Genomic DNA, 19613 nt, shown 5'->3' on the forward strand with positions numbered 1-19613 from the left:
CCAGTGAGGGAGGGATTTGGGAGGGTGTGGGGGGAGAACGAGGGTGCATCACCTCCTGTAGGCCTGAACTCTCCTCAGGTCTCACCCCTGACTTTCCCCCCCACTGTTGGGTGTTCTTGTTCAGTGTCCCTTCACAGTCCCATTTGGGCTGGGCCAAAGCTGTCAGTTTGTTCAAATCAGAAGACACTGAGCACCTCTGGTGTGCCTGGGTTTTTCTGGGCCCTGCGGCTGCTGCAGTGAACAGAACAGACCATGCATGCTCCCTGCCATTGTGGAAGAAAACAGACACAGATGAAAGGGGGAAGCCGTTCTGGGAGGTGACTGCGAAGGACAGGATAGAGGCTGCAGGGAGGGGTCTATTTTAGTTGACACATCTGACCAGAGTCCTGAGGGAGGTGAGAAAGCCTGTCCCAGGGGTAGTGAACAGCCAGCATAAAGACAGGGAGAGTGCCTGGCCCTTATGGGCAGCTTTGAGGAGGCCCCTATGACTGGAGCTGGCTGAGTGAGGAGCATGGGTGGATTATATGCAGAGCCTTGTGTGCTAGGGTGAGAAACCTTTGGGGGTGTTGTGAGGTAAGGAGCAACATGATGTGTTTTATTCAGTATGTCTTAACAGGATCCCTCTGGCTGAAGGGGTCTGGGCAGAACCTGGGAGATGGAGGAGGCCAGGCCATGATCAGGCAAGGGGAGGTGATGGGGTGTTGGCAGTGGAGGAAGTAAAGAGGGCTAGGATCTGGATTCCCGTGGGGCTGCTCTGTCCTGCCAGCTACCTGTAGCCCTTCCAGGGAAGGGGCTTGTTTGTCCCACCTTGCAGAACATGACAGTTGATATATCAGGGGACAAGGTATCCTAAAGGAAACCTGATGCCCCTAGTGCCCCTCTAGTACTCCTTGTACTTCTGTGTCTTCCTGGCCTCATTGCTCATCCTGCTGGAGCTGAAGGCTGCCTGGCTGCCTGCTTTCCCTGGAGCCCACAAATATTTTAAGATGCCCTTGCCTCCTGACCCCTTTTCAAACCTATTAGACCTGGAGCAACATCTAGGCCCCCCAGCTGTGGGCCCATCTCCCAGGCCTTCCCAGGCACGAATGCTGAGCAGCTCGGCACTCCTGCCCATCCTAGGGCCAGGCTCCCAACCCTCTTACAACAGGGGAGCATCATGACTCTGAGGATCAGGTGGTAACCATGTGCTTGGCCCTCCACCACCCATAGAGGCAGGGGGAGGAGGGCTGAGGTAGCACCTACCCAGCCTCACACTGCCAGATTCAGCCTGTGGAGCGTGGGGCATTCCAAATACTGAGCACGAAAACACCAAACTCTCTGTCCTAGTGGAGCGAACATTCTGGTTGGGGGAAACAGACAAGAAACAAAATACAGAACACCACATGTTTATACATTCTGTGGCGGGGGAAAAAAGCATGAAAGGGGGACTGTGATGAGAGTGGGAGAGATGATAACTTTAAATTGGTCGGGAATGGCCACACCATTTGTTCCAAGTCCCGAAGGAGGTGGGGCAGGCAGTGAAGATGGTTCTTGGAAGAGTGTTCAGGTTAAAGGAACAGCAGGTGCAAAGACCCTGAGCTGAAACCACGCCCGGCTTGAAGAGTGAGCAAACAGCCTTTGGAACAGGCAACATGTCCCCCCTCACTTCCTGCTAACACACTGTAAGGCTTGTCTGGTTTATTTTCCACATCACCTCAATGGTCTCCCTCCTACTTTCAGGATGCTGAGCTGGCCCAAGTGTGACTTTAACCTTGGGGATGTAGTGTGGGGGAGAGGACATAGGAAGCCAATGGAGCCAACTCTACCTCCTCCTCCCTCAAAGCCACCCACAGCCTCTGGATCTTTAAAAAGAAACATAAGTGGGAGAAGTAGGTCGCCCCTGCAGCAGCTCAGCCTCTATTCTGGAGTATCAGGAGGCAGAGGGAGCTGATGGCGTCCCAGCACCTCCTTTCACTGAGCTCACCTACCCTGACCTGGGGAAAGTCTGAAGAGGGAGGAGAATCAAATTCAGGTTTTGGTGAGTCACACAGTCCCAGCTTCAAACTATTCTGGTGTCTGTTTGCTGTGTGATCTTGGGCAAGTCATTTAGCCTTTCTGTGGTTCAGGTTCTTCATCTATAAAGTAGAGAGAAAATACTGAAGCTCCTTGTAGAGTGAAGTTCTAAAGTAAGGGCACTGTTCATACAGCCATCGTTAACTCTGACAAAGTGGCTGTTATTGCTTCTCTAGGTGAAGCAATTGGCTTGTGTTTGGGGACCGTGTTTGAGAAATACCTTGATAGGAAGGTGCAGTGTGATGAGATGCTCAGGCAGGGAGGCTGTTGTAAACTGAGAGGTGTTTGTCTCCCATCTCAGATTCACGGTTGGGCATCAGTTCTTTGAGTTTCCTTTTTGCACTGAGCGCTTCTAGTTGAAGTAAGTTTGCCGTGCACAGCGCTGTTGTGAGAATACCATTTGTGCACTGAAAGGCAGTAGGTGCATAATAAATACGGGGAAAAAAATTTTTTTTTGATTTTCTATTCAGTACTGAAATTCACCATCAGGGGAGAGGAAGAAAGATCTGTGATCACACGAGGGCCAATACTGTGGACTATACAGGCAGCAGGGGTCACATTATTCTGCCCTAACTCCCCGCTCCCCCGAGGCCTGCTCGGGGCCGTTGGACACTAGACATATTAAAAGTAGGGGGTGAGCATTAACAAATTTTCTCCTGCATCTCCAACTCGCTCCCCACCTGACCCTTGTCTGAGGCAACCCCCAACCGTGAGCAGAAAACTACGGTTCGCATCCTCTCCCGAAACCCCCAGATCCCGTCCCAGCCCCTCAGCCTTATTCTTCCTTCTGCTCAACGCCCAACTCTGGGGAGCTCTCCAACCCCTCAGATTCGAGTCTCAGCCAGAGACCGTAAGCGCGGCGACGCGGGCGCACGGCAAGATGGGATTTGTAGTTCTAGGTCCTCACGATGCGCGAGGGAAGACCATTGCGCATGCGAAGGCGGCGGCTTTCCGCACGTGTCCCTCAAACCGGTTTCCTGTCTAGCGGAGCCGGCTGAGGTGGGAATCCAGTCCGCTACTTTAGGGATCCCAACTCCTGAAGTGGAGTTTGGCGCCAGCTGACCCTTCCCAAAACCCTGGCGGCCCCAGTATTCGGCAAGAGAGGGCTTAGGTACCTGTTTTTCATGAATGAACGGAGCCAGGACTGACTTTGCCAATGGCAAGTGGACTGAGAAAATTGTCCCCCTCCTCCAGGCTGGGGCAAGAATTGACCTGTGCGTCTCCCGAGGCCAAAACGTCCCTCAGGGCAGGGCTGGGTTGTTCTTTGGGATTAGAGCCCTAGTTGATTCAGTGAATTCAGTAAATATTGGTTTAGGGAGGAGCCAAATACGGTAAAAGGACGGCCTTGAGCCTCGGAGTAAAAGCCACGTTTTTGAAGAACAATTTACTGCATATCTTGTAATGCTTAACTTGGATTATCTCAAACCCAGCAAACTATTCTTATACCCATTCCACAAATGGGGACACTAAAGCTCCGAGGGGCATAAGGTCGCCCAACTTTTTGTCAGGAGGGCGGAGACGTGGGGAGGGGGGAACGGGGACGCTCATGCTCCTCCCTACTCCGCTTTACTCTTAAGAGAAAGAAAAGGGGTGCCCTACTTTGTCCTCAGACGGCACAAGAATCACGGAATGTCTTTTTTCATCTTCCTTCTCTTACCTAAATTTCCTTAACTGTTTCACCTCATTCAGCCTCAGGGAACGAAAGGAGATAGGCCTTTTGCTCTAGCGTTTATTTTATTAGTTCATTTCATTTAAAATTTTATATCCTCGTGGGTTTATTTTTTTATATCCTTTTAAAAGTTGTCAAACAGTACTGGAAAATAAATAACGCAAAATATGGCAGAGGCTTCTTCAGGAACCCAGCCCGTCTCAGGCACTCCCTTTGTCTGACTTTCCCTCCTTTGTCTCGGGTATAAAGTCCACCCCAGGCTCAGTCCCCTCCACTCTTTCTCTGCACGCACATGTACTCCTCCCAAGTACCGTCTGGATGGAGGGAGGAAGGCACAGTTAAATTCTTAGAGGAGGGGGGTGACAAAGGCGCAGGTGGCTCTGACTGAAGGGTTTACAGGTCCACCATACACCAAAAAGTCCCACGGGCCACCAAACTCCTAGTTCCAGAAAAGAGCTCCTGTCAGGCCGGCGTTGAGGCAGGCTGAGAAAACGAGATGGTGGGAGGACCGGCCGGCCAGAGAGGCCTAGAGAGCCTGCATCTCTCCGGTCACGTGACCCAGCCTCTGCTGGGCCTAGGTCTCCCGGTGCCAGGCCACGTGCGACGGCTGTTTCTCCTGATTGGTTCTTCTAGGCCAGTTTGAACGGCGTACGGAAGCCTCCGCAGTTCATATACGGCCGCGTTTTTTTTTTTCTTTTTTTTTTTTTTTTGCTCCCTGTCTTTGGCTCCCTCCTTCCTCGCGAGTCTCAGGAGAAGCCGCGGCTTAAGGCCCCGCTGCTGCTGCCCGAGGCCGGGTAAGTGAGCCTCACCCGGACCCTAACCGGCTGGGCCCCGGCTTGCGTCGACCCCCGCAGGGCTTTAGGCCTGCGCGGCGCGCGGCCCGGGCGTCGGGGCCGCGCCTGACCGAGAAAGGCCGAGAACCCGGTTGGGCCCGATTGAGGAGGCAGCGAGAATGGGCCGGGGCGGGGGAGGGGGGAACCGAGCCGGGCTTAGGGGGTGGGGCCTCGGAACCGGGCCAGGTCCCGGTGCCGCGAGAATCGGGCCAGTGGGACGTCTGGGGTCGGGCTGGAGGGGCTCTGATTGGGGGAATCGTATGGGGACTGCTTAGGGACTGATTGGGGGACGTCGCGAGGATCGGGTGTGTGTAGGGGGCTGTTTCGGTGGGGCATGGTTGGGTCTGGTTGGGGGAGGCCGCATTGAAAAGTTGGGGGGGTGCTTGTTGGACCCTGATAGGGAAAGGGCTTCAGACTTCGGCCTGGAGGGCTTTTCTGGGTCTGACTGCGAGGCGTCGCTGGGATCAGTTGGAGGAAATGCCCTGGGGAGTGTTCGGCCAGGTCTAATTGGGGGTAGCCGCAGGGATCGGACGAAGAGGGTTTTCGGTTCGAGGTGGTGGGAGGCTTGGTCGAACTTGATTGGGGGAAGCAGCAGTGACCCGTTAGCAGGAGTTAATGCTGACTGGGGCGGGGGGTTGGAGCGCTGTGTGGGGAGGCTTTGCCAGATCTGACTGAGGAAGCGACAGGGACCCGTCCAGGGGCCTTCTGTCGCCGGATAGGTGGGCTTGGTTGACTCTCCTGCGGAGAGGCATCAGGGACCTGTCTGGAGACTGCTTTGGGTCTGATTAAGGGGAATCGCTGGACTGCGTGCTGGCACGGGAGAGACCACGGGGGCTGGGGCACTATCGTGTTCTGGGGCAGGGTCCCTGGATGGGGAGGTGGCTGGGCCCTCGCCTAGCAGCTTCGAGGGAAGTGGAAGTCTTAGGGCCCGGAGCCGAGGGCGGCGGTATGGGCCGCGGTGGGCTGAAGGCCCAGTGTTGGGTGGGATGAGGATCCGCCGGGTCCCGTCGCCACCTCGCATGGCCCGCTTCCACATACCCGCGCCCGCGCTCCCGATCCCGCGACTGCGCGGCCGTGGATGGCGCAGCTGGCGGGGACCCCGCACTTGGGCGGGCGTGGATCGGCGGCCTCCGTCTGTCCGCCGAGGACGCTCCCGCCCTGCTACCGCCGCCACCACCTCTGTGGGGGCTCAGCCCGGGACTCACACGGAGCCCCTGGGATCCAGCGCTGATCCTGGCCCCTACCCCCGCAGTTCACCTTGCACCATGGACTGGCAGCCAGACGAGCAGGGCCTGCAGCAGGTCCTGCAGCTGCTCAAAGACTCGCAGTCGCCCAACACAGCCACGCAGCGCATTGTGCAGGATGTATCCTTCCTTCCTTCCGGGTCTGGGGGGACGGGGCAGACATCTGCAGCTCCTGAAGGCCAGAGAGGAAGGGGTCTACTCCCTAATTCTTAGACTCTTTCTGCTGTGGCAGGAGCAGGCCTTGGCAGAGAATTAAGGATTAGGATTACTGGGTCCCATTCCCAGAGGAAATGTGGCCCGGCAGGAGAAGGGGGCACTTTTAGCTGGTGCTTGGCTTTAGTTGAGTTTCATGGGTAAAATTTCCTTTTTTCAATTGGTCATTTAAAATGCTATAAGTTAAACTTTTAAATTATTTAAACCATTAGCAAGTTTCACTTGAAAGTGTGAGTTCCCTTCTTTTTTTAAAAAAAAAAAAACATGCCACATTGGATTGCTAGTGAGTGGAGCTGCCAACATCAGAGAGAGCTGAGTTTGCTAACCCTCTCCTGCTCTGGCCAGATCTTCAGGAGTGGTGAGCAGCTCAGACATGCTCCCCCACCCGCTGTATGAATCTCATGTGCCTGAAATGCTGTGTTATTCTGGGCATGGGGGTTGACAGGTGGGGTTCCAGGAGCTGGTTGCCTCGTCCCCATAGTCAGAAGTAGTATCAGCTATATGGCAGTAAGGGGGCTCTGCCTGGGGAAGACCTCTGTTTCCCAAGACCCTTAACAACCTAGCAGAAACTCAAACAACTGAACCAGTTTCCCGACTTCAACAACTACCTGATATTCGTCCTGACCAGACTCAAGTCGGAAGGTATGCCCTTGGTGTCCCTCCACACAAGCCTGACCCCACTTTCTCCCTTGTGGTTCCCTAAGCCTCAGCCCTCTTCCCCCAGATGAGCCAACTCGCTCTCTCAGTGGCCTCATCCTCAAGAACAACGTGAAGGCACACTACCAGAGCTTTCCACCACCTGTGGCCGACTTCATCAAACAGGAATGTCTCAACAACATCGGCGATGCCTCCTCGCTCATCCGGGCCACCATAGGTAAGAGGGTGCAGCGGGAGTCAGCCTGTGATGATGCCCTGAGCTGTCACTCTTGGCCAAGAAACTTCTCAGTGTGTTAAGGATATTGATTCACAGAATGTTCCAGCACCGTGGATGGTAGTGTAGTACTGTTATTACTGCCATTTTACAGATGAGAAAACTGAGACACATAGATGTTAAGGGATTTGCCTGGCAAGTAGCAGAGCTCAGAAGTGACTAGGTCAGGTCCATGCTCTGAACCACTCCCTCCTGAAACAGCTGTTCTCATTTCTGAGAACAGAACCTAGATGGCTTCTCCCTCACCTCCTCAGGTCTTTGCTCAGATATCAAGGTGTCACCTAGTAAGGCCTTCTCTAGCCACCCAATTAAAAATTGCTACCCTCATCCTCAGCACTTGCTAGCCATCTTCTCTGCTTTATTTCCTCCCTTATCTCTTGGCATCTAGCCACCGAGGTCTTTTGCTGATTTATCTTTACCTCACAGCCTCCCTCACTAGATAGTCAGGTCCTAAGGGCAGGGATTTTGTGTTTAGTTATGTGCTGCATCCCAGGGCCTGAAACAGGGCTGGCTCACGGTAAGACTCAGAGGATCTCAAAGAGTGTGTAGGGTTACAGGGGGTAGCGCACAGAAAGTGTGCTGGAGTGAGTGCGCAGCAAGGAGGGCTGGGGCGCCAGGCAGGCCCGCACCCAGCCTGAGGCAGCGTCCTTTCCTGGCCGCCCCAGGCATTCTCATCACCACCATCGCTTCCAAGGGCGAGCTGCAGATGTGGCCCGAGCTGCTGCCCCAGCTGTGCAACCTACTCAACTCGGAGGATTACAACACTTGTGAGGTAGGGGATGAGCCATGGCCTGCCTGCCTAAGCGGGAGCTGGGGCCAGACCGGGACCCACACCCATGTGCCTGCTCCCCTCCACTCAGGGAGCCTTCGGAGCCCTGCAGAAGATCTGCGAAGACTCATCCGAACTTCTGGACAGCGATGCCCTCAACAGGCCCCTCAACATCATGATTCCCAAGTTCCTACAGTTCTTCAAGCACTGCAGCCCCAAGATCCGGTGGGTGCGGCTCCCCAGGGGTCTGCAGGGGGCCTGGAGCAGGTGGGATGGGTGGGGTCAGGAGTGACCCATGTGCGCCTGCCCCCTGCCAGGTCCCATGCCATCGCCTGTGTGAATCAGTTTATCATGGACCGGGCCCAGGCACTGATGGACAACATCGACACCTTCATCGAGGTGGGCCACTGGGCTGGGGAGGGGAGCAGGGGGAGGGCCGAGGGCCCAGCCACAGCTGACCCCGGCTTCCCTGCAGCATCTGTTCGCCCTGGCCGTGGATGATGACCCTGAGGTGCGGAAGAACGTGTGCCGTGCACTGGTGATGCTGCTGGAAGTGCGGATCGACAGGCTCATCCCCCACATGCACAGCATCATCCAGGTATGCCTGGCCAGGGCCAGCCCGCGTGTGCGCTGAGGGGTGGGAGGCAGGTGGGGAGCCACCCCTAGCCGGGCCAAGCCTTAGCCTTTCTCCCATCCCACCCCAGTACATGCTGCAGAGGACCCAGGACCATGATGAGAACGTGGCCCTTGAGGCCTGCGAGTTCTGGCTGACACTGGCCGAGCAGCCCATCTGCAAGGAAGTCCTGGCCTCCCACCTGGTCCAGTGAGTGCTGCTTCTGCCCTCTGTCCCACCCCAGCCTCCACCTCTTGCCATGCCTATGCCTTTCCTTCTGGTCAGCTCCTGCGCTAGCCTCAGTCCACATCTTGTATCTTGGTTTACTTTTATTCCTGTGCACGTTTATTTTGCAAACGGTAAGTATGTAGCTTTAATGACTTAAAAATTAGGTTAAGTTATAGGTGGAAAAAAGTGAAGACTCAACAGAGGCTTTAGGCATAGCTGGATCCAGGTGCTCAAAGGATGTGAAAGGCGCCTGTCTGGTCTCAGATCTACTTCCTCTATGCTGGCTTTGTTCTCAGGCCAGCCTTCCCTCGTCGTAGTACTGTGGCCTTCTGCAGCCTTCCAGCTCAGGAGTCTCAGAGTAAAGAAATTCTCTCTCAACCAGTATCTCCGCAAAAGTCCTAGGGCTGATCCTCCTGGACCAACTTGGATTACTTTTCTATCCCCGAGTCAGTGAGGGCTCTAACCAAAATCTCCGATCCCGACGTGCATGGGCTCCAGCTGAGGGGGCAGGCTGCCCTGCCTGTTTGGTCCCCTAACCAGGCCCCATCCTAGGGAAGTGCCTGGTGACAGGGCCACATGTCCCTGCTTTATGGTGTGCTAGGGGTCAGGCACTATTCCAAGCTTCTCAGTGTATTCAGGGGTCGGGAATTCACTGAGTGGCCAGGGGTCTGGGTCCAGAACCTTCCTGTGGAGCTAGGAGTAGTGTCAGCTCTGACCCAGTCACAGTGGCTGAGACTCGGCTGAGATAGTACCCACTAAGGGAAATGAGTGGATGTAGCATAACCAGGATCAGCATGTGCAGTCGGCCCCTTGGCTCCCTGACCTCCTCCCCTCCCCGCTTCTTCCCTCTCCCCCAGGCTGTAAGCCCCCTCTGGGGCCCCTGCATCTTGATTAACAGCCTCTCTTCCAACAGGTTGATCCCTATCCTGGTAAACGGGATGAAGTACTCAGAAATCGACATCATCCTGCTCAAGGTTAGTTAGGGCTGACCACCAGGCACAGGCAGGAGGATGAAGGCTGGGGCACTGGGGATGGGGGCCTCTGTGGTGCTTAGCCATCTGCCTGGCTCCACAGGGGGATGTGGAGGAGGATGAGGCCGTCCCTGACAGCGAGCAGGATATCAAGCCACGCTTCCACAAGTCACGCACGGTGACGCTGCCCCATGAGGCTGAGCGGCCTGATGGCTCTGAGGATGCAGAGGATGATGATGACGATGATGCTTTGTCCGACTGGAATCTGAGTAAGTGGCCGGGCCTGGGGTGAGAAGGGGGAAGTAGGGGGCAGCAAGCCCTGGGCTCCCCTCTTAGGAGGGAATCAGAAGCCTATATGGAGCAGATCATGAAGATTCTAATCATGATCTCTGATCCTGGGGGGCACAGAGAGGAGGGCTGGTGGCCTGCCTGATGTGCCTCCCTGAGCCCGCCACCCCTCCCCCCCCATCTCCCCTCCCACCCCAGGGAAGTGCTCGGCGGCTGCACTGGACGTCCTGGCTAACGTCTTCCGGGAGGAACTGCTGCCCCACCTACTCCCCCTGCTCAAGGGCCTCCTCTTCCACCCCGAGTGGGTGGTCAAGGAGTCGGGCATCCTGGTGCTGGGCGCCATTGCTGAGGGTAAGTGACCTGCCAGCCTGGCTGCGCCTGACCTCTGATCCCCACGCTGGTGCGAGACTGGGGCTGGCCCAGGCAGGCTTGTGGGGGGCGACGCCATCCCCAGGTTCTCTCCAGAGGCCTGCTCACCCCACTCCAAACAGCTCTGGGATTTGAATCTTCCCTTCAGCCCGTGGGCCTGAAAGGGACCCCCGAAAGCAAGCTCTCTCCTTAATTCTCATGGACAGGCCATAAGCATAATAACAGCAACAATAATAACAGGCACTTCTGCAGTGCTTGCCCCACAGCAGGCAGCCCTGTCCTGCGGGCTCACTACCACCTGAGGAGGTGGGTTTCTTAGATGGGGGAACTAAGGTGCAGAGAGAATCAACGGCACTTCCCTCGTCACCCAGAGTGAAGCTGGGCCTCAAACCTGCTCTGGCTGCGAGGCTGGCCTGCCAGAATCAGAAGTGTGCAGTGGTGTTTCCTTAAACTTCACACGGTGTGCTTGTGCTGTACTGACATGGTTTCCAGGTTCCCCTTGTCCCGATGGATGGGGTGTACAGCGTGAACTACCAGAGGGCTTTGCAGAACTGTTACAGGCAGCACACACGACCCCCTCAGCATCCAGGCCTGCTAGAACAAGCAGAGGGGGCAGCAGGAGCCCTCACCCTGGAGAGCTTTTCAAAGTTGTCTAAGGAAATGTTTCCTCATATAATAAGTAATGGGTCTTATGTTAACAGGACACATAACACGTTCCACAATGCACATATGTATTTTAATAGACTATGTGAAGTGTTCTGCATATATAATGGGAAAAGATCTCAAGGAACTGACCCTAAACTGGTAAAAATAGATCTCATGGCTTGGGATTATCAGAGGGTGTGCTATTTATTACCCATGTTCTGTAATGAAAAGAGAGACACAGTTAAGGGTTTTTAAAAAGAGAAGATGTAAAGTAGAAAAAGAAAAATCACAAACATCCAAGAAAGGTTTCAAAGGAAAGGCCCTTTCTGTCCACCTGCATTGTTACTGCCCATAAAGCCCAAGTCAGTGTGCAGCTTGGCCATCTATGAATGAACTAGTGACCAGATAAAAACATCACAAGCCCTGGAATGGGGTGGAGCTGATGGAGAGGAAAGTCTTGCTCTGATGCCGTTTCCCATCCCCATCCTGCCTTTCACTGGCTCTGCGACTCTGAGCCAGTTATTTAACTTCCAAGCCTCAGTTTCCCCATCTGTCAGGTGCGGCTGATCCTCTCCCCAGGAGGGTGGATGTGACCCGACCCAGTTGGGCTCAGCCTTGCCTCTGTGCCGGCTCCTTGCAGGCTGCATGCAGGGCATGGTGCCCTACCTGCCAGAGCTGATCCCGCACCTCATCCAGTGCTTATCAGACAAGAAGGCCCTGGTCCGCTCCATCGCCTGCTGGACCCTGAGCCGCTATGCCCACTGGGTGGTCAGCCAGCCCCCTGACATGCACCTCAAGCCTTTGATGACAGAGCTGCTCAAGCGCATCCTGGATGGCAACAAGAGGGTACAGGAGGCGGCCTGCAGGTGAACCTCGACCCCTGGCCCCACAGCCCTCACCTCACCTGGCCCCACTGGCTGCTCTCTGGGAAGTGATGATACTCATGACCCCTGACATTGTACTGATTTCTCACGTATTCGTACTGGCTGATCCCGAGTGCACCCTCCCTGACCCGACTCAGAGCCTAGCCCTGCCTGTGGCTGCCTGCTAAACCCCTTCCCCCTTCCAGTGCCTTCGCCACCCTGGAGGAGGAGGCCTGCACGGAGCTGGTCCCTTACCTCAGCTATATCCTGGACACCCTCGTTTTTGCCTTTGGCAAGTACCAGCACAAGAACCTGCTCATCCTCTACGATGCCATCGGCACCCTGGCCGACTCTGTGGGCCACCACCTCAACCAGCCGGTGAGACCCCACAGCGGCTCCCTCCTCCCGATCCCTGTGCCCCTTGGCATCCGGTGACCTGGCGGCGACCCGTGTCGCACGCCAGGGACGTGGCCATGACCTCGACAGGCAGACAGACAGACCCGGCCCCAGCCCTCGCCCTGTTCCCAGTCTAGTGGGGGAGACAGACAGTTATGAGACAGCGTGGTAAGTGCTGTGCCGGGGGAGCTCAGGGGCCTGCAGGAAGCAGGAAGCGCTGACTCAGGCTCCAAGGGGCAGGAGGGGGGGTGGGGGTGGGACTCGGGATGGGTGAGAAGGGAGTAAATTAGAAGGGCCTGGAGGTCTGGCTGGATGGCGAGGCCTCGCAGGGCCCCATGAACCAAAGCGAGGAGCCTAGACCTCATTGCTCAGATGACGGGCACCTCTGAGTCACAGGGAACCCTGCTGGTTCCCAGGCCACCACCCACACCCAGGGAGCCCCAACTTCCTGCTCCCCTTCCAGGAATACATCCAGAAGCTGATGCCTCCGCTGATCCAGAAGTGGAATGAGCTCAAGGATGAAGACAAGGACCTCTTCCCTCTGCTGGAGGTGGGTGAGCTCCAGGCCCTCTCCCGAGGCCCCATCCCACCCACCTGAGCTCACCTCTCCTGCCCTCCTCCTTGCCAGTGCCTGTCATCAGTGGCCACTGCCCTGCAGAGTGGCTTCCTGCCCTACTGTGAGCCCGTCTACCAGCGCTGTGTTACCCTGGTGCAGAAGACGCTGGCCCAGGCCATGGTGAGCATCCCTCCAGCACCACCCCATCACCCGCTCCTCTGCTGCTGCCCCAGCCTGGGCCCACTCCCCTCACCTGCCTGCCCCCTTCTGTGCCCAGATGTACACCCAGCACCCTGAGCAGTACGAGGCCCCTGACAAGGACTTCATGATCGTGGCGCTGGACCTGCTCAGCGGCCTGGCTGAGGGCCTGGGCGGGCACGTGGAGCAGCTGGTAGCCCGCAGCAACATCATGACACTGCTCTTTCAGTGCATGCAGGTGGGTGGGCCCCTCGCGGGCCTCTAAGTGGACAATGGTGACACCCAGCAGCCTTTGTGGGCTGCCTTGGGTGGACTCAGGGCCTTGGTTATGCCCTGAGGACATCAGGGAGAAAGGACCCATTAAAAAAAAAAAGCTTGTAATTATTTTTAAAAGTGATTCAAATAAAACATGTAAAATCTCATTGAAAAACCTAACAATGTAGAAAATTAAAAAGTAGAAAATAGGAAATGTGAAAGCACAAGCCCCTCCAATATGACGCCCCCACCCCCCAGCGTATTGAGGATGGGCAGCAGTTCCAAGTGCTCTCTTCTGTAGTGGTACCGAGCTGGGCATTCTCGTTCACATGCCCCGAGTCCCAGATGTACAGATGGGGCCTGTAGCCTTGGCACTGGGAAGTGGCAGGGTCAGGTCATGCTCCAGGAACTGTTCCCTTAGCTGCCCTGCTCTGAGGGGTTAGTTGGGATCCCGGCTGGTTGGGGGAAGGGGAGCCCGGCCACGCTGACCCTGCTCCAACCCCCAGGACTCGATGCCTGAGGTCCGGCAGAGCTCCTTCGCCCTCCTGGGAGACCTCACCAAAGCCTGCTTCATCCATGTCAAGCCCTGTATCGGTACGACCCCCATTTCGTCCTTACCCCATGACCCCAGCCCTGGCCTCAAGTGATGGAGAGATGACCTGGGAGGACTGTGACCGCACTGGGATGTATTCGTACTGTCTGACGGGGCCTGCTTCGCAAGTGTCAGAAGCTTACCCTGGCTGGCCCTCCTGCTCAGCACCCTTCTTTCTCCCTGCCAGCTGAGTTCATGCCCATCCTGGGCACCAACCTGAACCCCGAGTTCATCTCTGTCTGCAACAATGCCACCTGGGCCATTGGCGAGATCTGCATGCAGATGGGTAAGTGCCCCACAGCTGGGCAGGCCCTGTCCCTCCCCATTGGCTTGTTCCCAGCCTGGGGCCAGGAGTCTGGCTCTAACTGACAGGTTCCCTCTAGAGGGCCCTGGTGCTCCTTGAGGAAGGCTCCGATTGGCCAGGGACAAGGGGACACCTCTGAGCATTTTCATCCGAGATGGGGACACATGGCTGAAAGGCCATCTGTAATTGGCTTTTCCAAAGAGGCACAGGACAGGAGGCCTGTACTTATTGGACTACTTGTCACCTCCCTCCCCTCCAAGCAATTGGCTGGAAGACCCCCTGGGATTGGCTGGGAGACTGTCACTGCTTCTCTGCTCTCTGCCTAACCCCACAGGGAGGCTGGGTGGTGTGGTCTCACCCTGGTGTCCAGCAGTGACGCCAGGGAAGCTTCTGGTGTTGGGAGGGTGTAGGTCTGTCTCTGGTTGGCCATGGCGCCTGGGCAGCAGATAGCCAGAGAAGGTTGCTTTTGCTTCCTCACTGGTTGGCCAGTGTCTGGATACAACTCGGGTCAGTGTGGGTGGCGTGGGCTGTGTGGGGCTCTGACTGGCCTGTCCCCCAGGGGCAGAGATGCAGCCCTACGTGCAGATGGTCCTCAACAACCTGGTGGAGATCATTAACCGGCCCAACACGCCCAAGACATTGCTGGAAAACACAGGTGGGCCCCAGGCCTGGGCCCTTGCCGCCCCCTTGCCCGCCTCCTGGAGGTGCGGTATCCTGGCTGGGAGGGTAGCTGACAAGAGGCCTTGGGAAAGAACCAGGGAGGGTGACTGGAAGGACCTGGAATGGGGCTATGGGAGGAGGCCTAAGAAAGATGTTGGCCTCGGGGGAGACCTGGGAGAGACCCAAGTGGGGTGGGGAGGAGACCCTGACCGGGCCAAGCTTGGGGGCCCAGGGAGCTGGCAGGAGCTATTCTCTTGGGGCCCGTGGGGCAGGGCTGGTGCCTCGTGCTAGAGGCCCTGCCACGTACCGGGGCCGCTCGGGGTTGCAGGTCGCCTGACGAGTCCCTCTGCCATTCCAGCCATCACCATCGGCCGCCTGGGCTACGTGTGCCCACAGGAGGTGGCACCCATGCTGCAGCAGTTCATCCGGCCTTGGTGTGTGCCCACCTGTGTGGGGCCTGCCGTACGGTGGGCTGGGCGGTGGGGGGAGGGTGGGACAGGCCCGACCCAGTCCCTCGCCTGTGCCCACCCAGCCCTACCCTGCCCACCCGTGGATGCCCGACCCAGCCCCACCGAGCCCTGATCTCCTGCTTCCCCCACGCCTCACAGATACATGTCCCATCCCAGCCCCACCACCCACTGGCCCACCGCTCCCTGCTGTCCCCCACAGATGTCCATCCTGCCCCAGGCCCACTGGCTGATTCCCCACTGCTTACCTTCCCCACAGGTGCACATCCCTCAGGAACATCAGGGACAATGAGGAGAAGGACTCGGCCTTCCGAGGCATCTGCATGATGATAGGCGTCAACCCCGGGGGTGTTGTGCAGGTTGGGGCAGCTGGGCTCTGAGGGAAGTTGCTGGGGCTGGGCTTGGACGGCCCCTCACGTGGGATCCGTCACGTTTCAGGACTTTATTTTCTTCTGCGACGCTGTAGCCTCCTGGGTGAGCCCGAAGGATGACCTTCGGGACATGTTTTATAAGGTAGGGCTCCCGCTTGGCCCTGATCTAGTCTCGGAAGGCGGCAGGGTGGGGAGAGACCGAGTTCATCTTCATCTTGCTCCGCTCCGGGGCGCCCCTCACCCCCTCCCTCGCTGCAGATTCTCCATGGCTTCAAAGACCAAGTTGGGGAAGAAAACTGGCAGCAGTTCTCAGAGCAGTTCCCGCCGCTGCTTAAGGAGAGGCTAGCTGCCTTCTACGGGGTCTAGATGAGTACTGCGACTGCCAGGTGAGGAGGCCGTGTGCAGAGAGGGCTGGCGCTGTTGTGGGAGCCAAAGGGGCGCAGGCCCTGACCCTCTCCTCTCCTCACAGGTTTCTGTCTGCGTCGTCGTCAGAGGGGTTGCTGGGGAGCGCGTTGCGTCCAGAAGTCGCCGTGCCCTGGTCGAGGGGGGTTAGGGAGGAGTGAGTGGGACCCAAATCCAGACGCCCTCCCCGTCCATCTACCTGCCATACCCGGCCATAGGCCGGTCAGCGGGTGGGCAGGTGGGTGGGGCCTCCACGTTCATCCTATAAATGGGAGGGGGGTGGGACTTCTTGGCAGCAAGGGCCCCTTGCTCTAATTGGGGTCACCTCAGGCAGCCTACTTGGGCCAGCCACGTGTGGGAGGGAAGAATCAACACGGCCGACCAAATCCGGCTTAGGATGAGGCAAGGGAAAAGCAGGTGGGGAGGGGGGTCCTTGTAGAGACACGTACACTCACACGTACACACGTGGCTACACGCATGTGCGGGCGCTGCAGCCAGCCAGGCTGGGCCAGCCGCCCCACCATTTCCCCGACTGCATGGAGACAGTAGAATTAGTGAACCCCTGAGTTAACTCGTAAGGCCTTCCGTGTAACCTGCATCTAGAGTTTAAGAAGCTTCTGCTGTTTTGCCGGAATTGGCGGTGATTAGGGAGGGCTGGGTGGGTTGGGGACCTCCGCTGGGACCCTGGGGCGGGTGGGGGGGAAGAGGACGGCCACCTTGGGGCCGCCCAGTCAGCACGCACACGCTTTGGACCTGCTCCGCACACTTCTTGCCAGCTCTGTGGCAGCCTCAGCCAGTGTGTCTCCCTCCTTGTCCCGTCCCAGCCAGAAGAGTGGGGACCACCGAAGTGGCCGGGGCTGGCCAGAGGTCGCCCTTTTCTCCCTCCCTTGTGCTCCAGTGACTTTCGAAGATGCTGGGCTGGAACTTTTTCCCCCTGAGGAGAGTTGGGGGCAGCCAGAGCTGCTGACATCTACCCCTGTGTCTCTCCATAAGCAAGTCTGTTTCAAAGGCAGTCCGTTTCTCTGCTTCCGAGAGCCCTCTTCCAGGCCTGGGTTTTAACACAAGGGCCGAGGCTGAGGCATTTAATTGATGGTGATAGAAAACCAAGGCTTATGCTTTGCCAGCAAGAGGGAAACCAAAGGCTTGGAGGAAGGGAAGGGTGCTGTATTCCCTTACCCGACTCTGGCCCTGGGACTTCCTGATCATCACAGCTCCCAGTAGGCCCCAAGACCCCACCAGATTGGGGTAGCGATCCTAGGGAAACTTCTGGGATTGGTTGGGGATGCAGGCACAGTGGGAGAGGCTCCCCTAGAGAGAGGAGGTGTGGTTGCTTCCCAGTTGGCCTCAAAACAAACCAAGCCTTGAAGCCCCCTTAATGTTGTTTTCCTCTTCCCTTTCTACTTCTCTGGGGGCCTCTTTTTGCGGTTTTGGGGGTTTGACTGGATTCCTGCATTCTGGGTCCTGCTCCATGCATCCCTCTCGAGCACTGGATCACACCCTCATCACAGCCCTGTGTCTCCTATCAGACAGGGTCAGGCCCCACCTCTCTTCCAAGGGGCACTTGGTGCACATTCCATAAACTCAGCTGGTTCCCCCGCTGTGAAACTCCAGCAGGTCTCTGGAAGCCATTTGTAAAAAAAAGAAAAGAAAAAAAAATTAAATACCATTTAATTTTCTGGTAATTCCAGTTCTTTGGAGCATCCTCTGCTGGGTCCTGGGGTGTGTGGATTGGCTGTCTGATGGGATTGGTAACCCCTTCTCCATCCAGGATGGGGGGCCTCCAGCCACCTTCAGGGAAGGGGAGCCTGGTTCTAGTTATCTTTTTCTTCTTTTCTTTTTTTAATTAAGGAAACTATTTAATTTTTTAATTTATTTTTTTGTTGATTTTTGCACAACGAAGTTTCAGCTTCTCAACCTTTTCCCCTGCGCAGGGCTGCGGACCCTGACTGGCCTCGATCTGCAGTCCCTCTCGTTCCCACATCCCTCCTTCCCCCTCATCCTCTTCTTCCTGCGGGCTCCCAGGGTCTGTCCATTTGTTACCGTGCTGTGCTGGGGACTGGCGCCAAGGTGGCGTGAGATTCCACTTGTGTAGAACTTTGTTGAGTAAAGATCAGTTTCTTGTGAAACCCTTGGTCTCCATCTGGCCTCTTGTGTCCTGGGCTTTGGCAGTAGAGAAGAGATGTGGAGGGGGGCCTGGGAAGTTTTAGAAATAGGGATGCACAGGAATCAGGTCAGGAAATAATTGTGGGAGTGGGGAAGTAAGTAAGGTTAAAGATTAAATGTGGTAACGTAACACATGCAGTGCAGTCTTTGGGACATAATTACAGCTCACTAGAGCCTGAGCTCACTAAAGGGGACCCATTAGTGTTACAGCCCAGATTCAAGATCCCCATCTACTAAAGACTAAACTGAGTGGCAAGGAGCAAGACCTTGCAGCATTCTTATAATCTTTGACTTCACAACTCTGGATTGCTGGGCAGGTTAGACATTTTTGTAGAATGCTCAGCTCAGCGCCAAGCCTGTGGGACATAGGTAAATATGTGCAACAGTTAAAGGCAAATGAGAAACTGCTCATCTGGGGACGCACAGGCCTCAGGATAAAATCTTGTTGCAACCTCAGTACAGCCCAAGCATCACCTGCATCAAACTGGGAAAATTTTTTGAAATGCTGACACACAACCAACTTTCGTTTAACAAGTGTGTGCATTTTAGTGAGAGGAAAGCTAATCAGTGAAACAGCGATATGTCCCATAGAGAAAAATACAGCGGGGAGCGGAGAAAGAACGTTATGGAAAATGGTCACAGTCTTGACAGTAGGGTACTCTGGGACTTCCCTGGTGGCGCAGTGGATAAGAATCTGCCTGCCAATGACGGGGACACACATTCGAGCCCTGGTCCGGGAAGATCCCACATGCCGCGGAGCAACTAAGCCCGTGTGCCACAACTACTGGGCCTGGGCTGTAGAGCCTGTGAGCCGCAACTACTAAAACCCGCGCGCCTAGAGCCTGTGCTCTGCAACAAGAGAAACCACTGCAAGGAGAAGCCCGCGCACTGCAACGAAGAGTAACCCCCGCTTGCTGCAACTAGAGAAAGCCTGTGCGCAGCAATGAAAACCCAACACAGCCAAAAATAAATAAAATTAAATTAAAAAAGAAAAAAAAGGGGCGGGGAACAGCTAGTGCTGCTTAGAATTTGTGTGTTAACACTGCCTGGCTCAAAAGAGGCTGTCGGTAAATGAGATGCTGTTTCTATCAGTAGGATTTTGGGTAACTCAGAGTTAACTTTCACCGAGGTCTCTGCAATGTAACTGCTTGTTTCTGGCTCCGGAAGAAAAGAACAGGAGTTCGAGTCACTAGCATGCCCAGACTGCGAACCAGGAAAAAGGGGTTTTCTATCTGTAAGGTCAGTGTCACCTGTGAGAAGTGCCTTCGACAGGGCCGTGTTTTTCAAACCAGAGTCCGCTGGCCCTCTGCATCAGCACCATCAGAGATGCTAGTTTAAAAAACGCAGGAACCAAGAATCTGCATTTTCCAGCTCGGGGCCGACGCGGCTGAAGAACGAGACCCTTCCAGTGAGCTGGCTTTCAGTCTGCGGCCAGTTTCCCCACGACCCGCTCGCTTCCGGTTGGCGCCCTAACGTCATCAGGCAGCGCCGGAAGTACCCTTGCGCTGCCTAGGAGACAGGACGCGGGCTCGGCTGCTGACAGGGCCGGGCCGGCCGCGCC

General features: G+C 56.2%; 1 protein-coding gene, 2 long non-coding RNA genes and 2 other non-coding genes across 11 annotated transcripts; 3 read left to right on the forward strand and 2 right to left on the reverse strand.

Moving 5' to 3' along the window:
• The first annotated feature begins 37 nt into the window (after positions 1-37).
• Positions 38-18015, forward strand: TNPO2 (transportin 2). 7 transcript variants are annotated; one of them, XM_033401290.2, is made up of 25 exons: positions 38-4515; positions 5807-5918; positions 6578-6653; positions 6736-6885; positions 7608-7714; positions 7803-7936; positions 8029-8110; positions 8187-8309; positions 8416-8534; positions 9466-9526; positions 9627-9792; positions 10010-10162; positions 11466-11691; positions 11895-12066; positions 12548-12634; positions 12713-12820; positions 12918-13076; positions 13600-13687; positions 13873-13971; positions 14549-14644; positions 14978-15083; positions 15376-15475; positions 15555-15629; positions 15746-15873; positions 15957-18015. In XM_033401290.2, the coding sequence occupies exons 2-24, from the start codon at positions 5820-5822 to the stop codon at positions 15851-15853; spliced, it is 2694 nt and encodes an 897-aa protein (XP_033257181.1). In that variant the 5' UTR covers positions 38-4515; positions 5807-5819; the 3' UTR covers positions 15854-15873; positions 15957-18015. The 7 variants fall into 7 exon arrangements, 6 of the variants coding, with proteins under 6 accessions (XP_033257181.1, XP_049563067.1, XP_033257182.1 ...); XM_049707110.1 differs by having other exon boundaries at positions 15008-15083; XM_033401291.2 differs by lacking the exon at positions 38-4515 and adding an exon at positions 4734-4859.
• Positions 11751-11820, forward strand: LOC117195766 (small nucleolar RNA SNORD41). Its single transcript, XR_004475589.1, has one exon. It is a non-coding gene; the product is annotated as a small nucleolar RNA SNORD41 (small nucleolar RNA).
• Positions 13203-15497, reverse strand: LOC117195729 (uncharacterized). The gene is made up of 2 exons (XR_004475527.2): positions 15365-15497; positions 13203-15106 (listed from the first exon to the last, which is right to left on the reverse strand). It is a non-coding gene; the product is annotated as an uncharacterized LOC117195729 (long non-coding RNA).
• On the forward strand, positions 13729-13803 carry LOC125964127 (small nucleolar RNA ZL2). Its single transcript, XR_007476826.1, has one exon. It is a non-coding gene; the product is annotated as a small nucleolar RNA ZL2 (small nucleolar RNA).
• Positions 17705-19597, reverse strand: LOC125963779 (uncharacterized). Its single transcript, XR_007476158.1, has 2 exons — positions 19303-19597; positions 17705-18082 (listed from the first exon to the last, which is right to left on the reverse strand). It is a non-coding gene; the product is annotated as an uncharacterized LOC125963779 (long non-coding RNA).
• Positions 19598-19613: the final 16 nt, after the last annotated feature.

The sequence above is a fragment of the Orcinus orca genome, chromosome 3 (genome assembly GCF_937001465.1).
Source record: "Orcinus orca chromosome 3, mOrcOrc1.1, whole genome shotgun sequence".
Taxonomy (NCBI): domain Eukaryota; kingdom Metazoa; phylum Chordata; class Mammalia; order Artiodactyla; family Delphinidae; genus Orcinus; species Orcinus orca.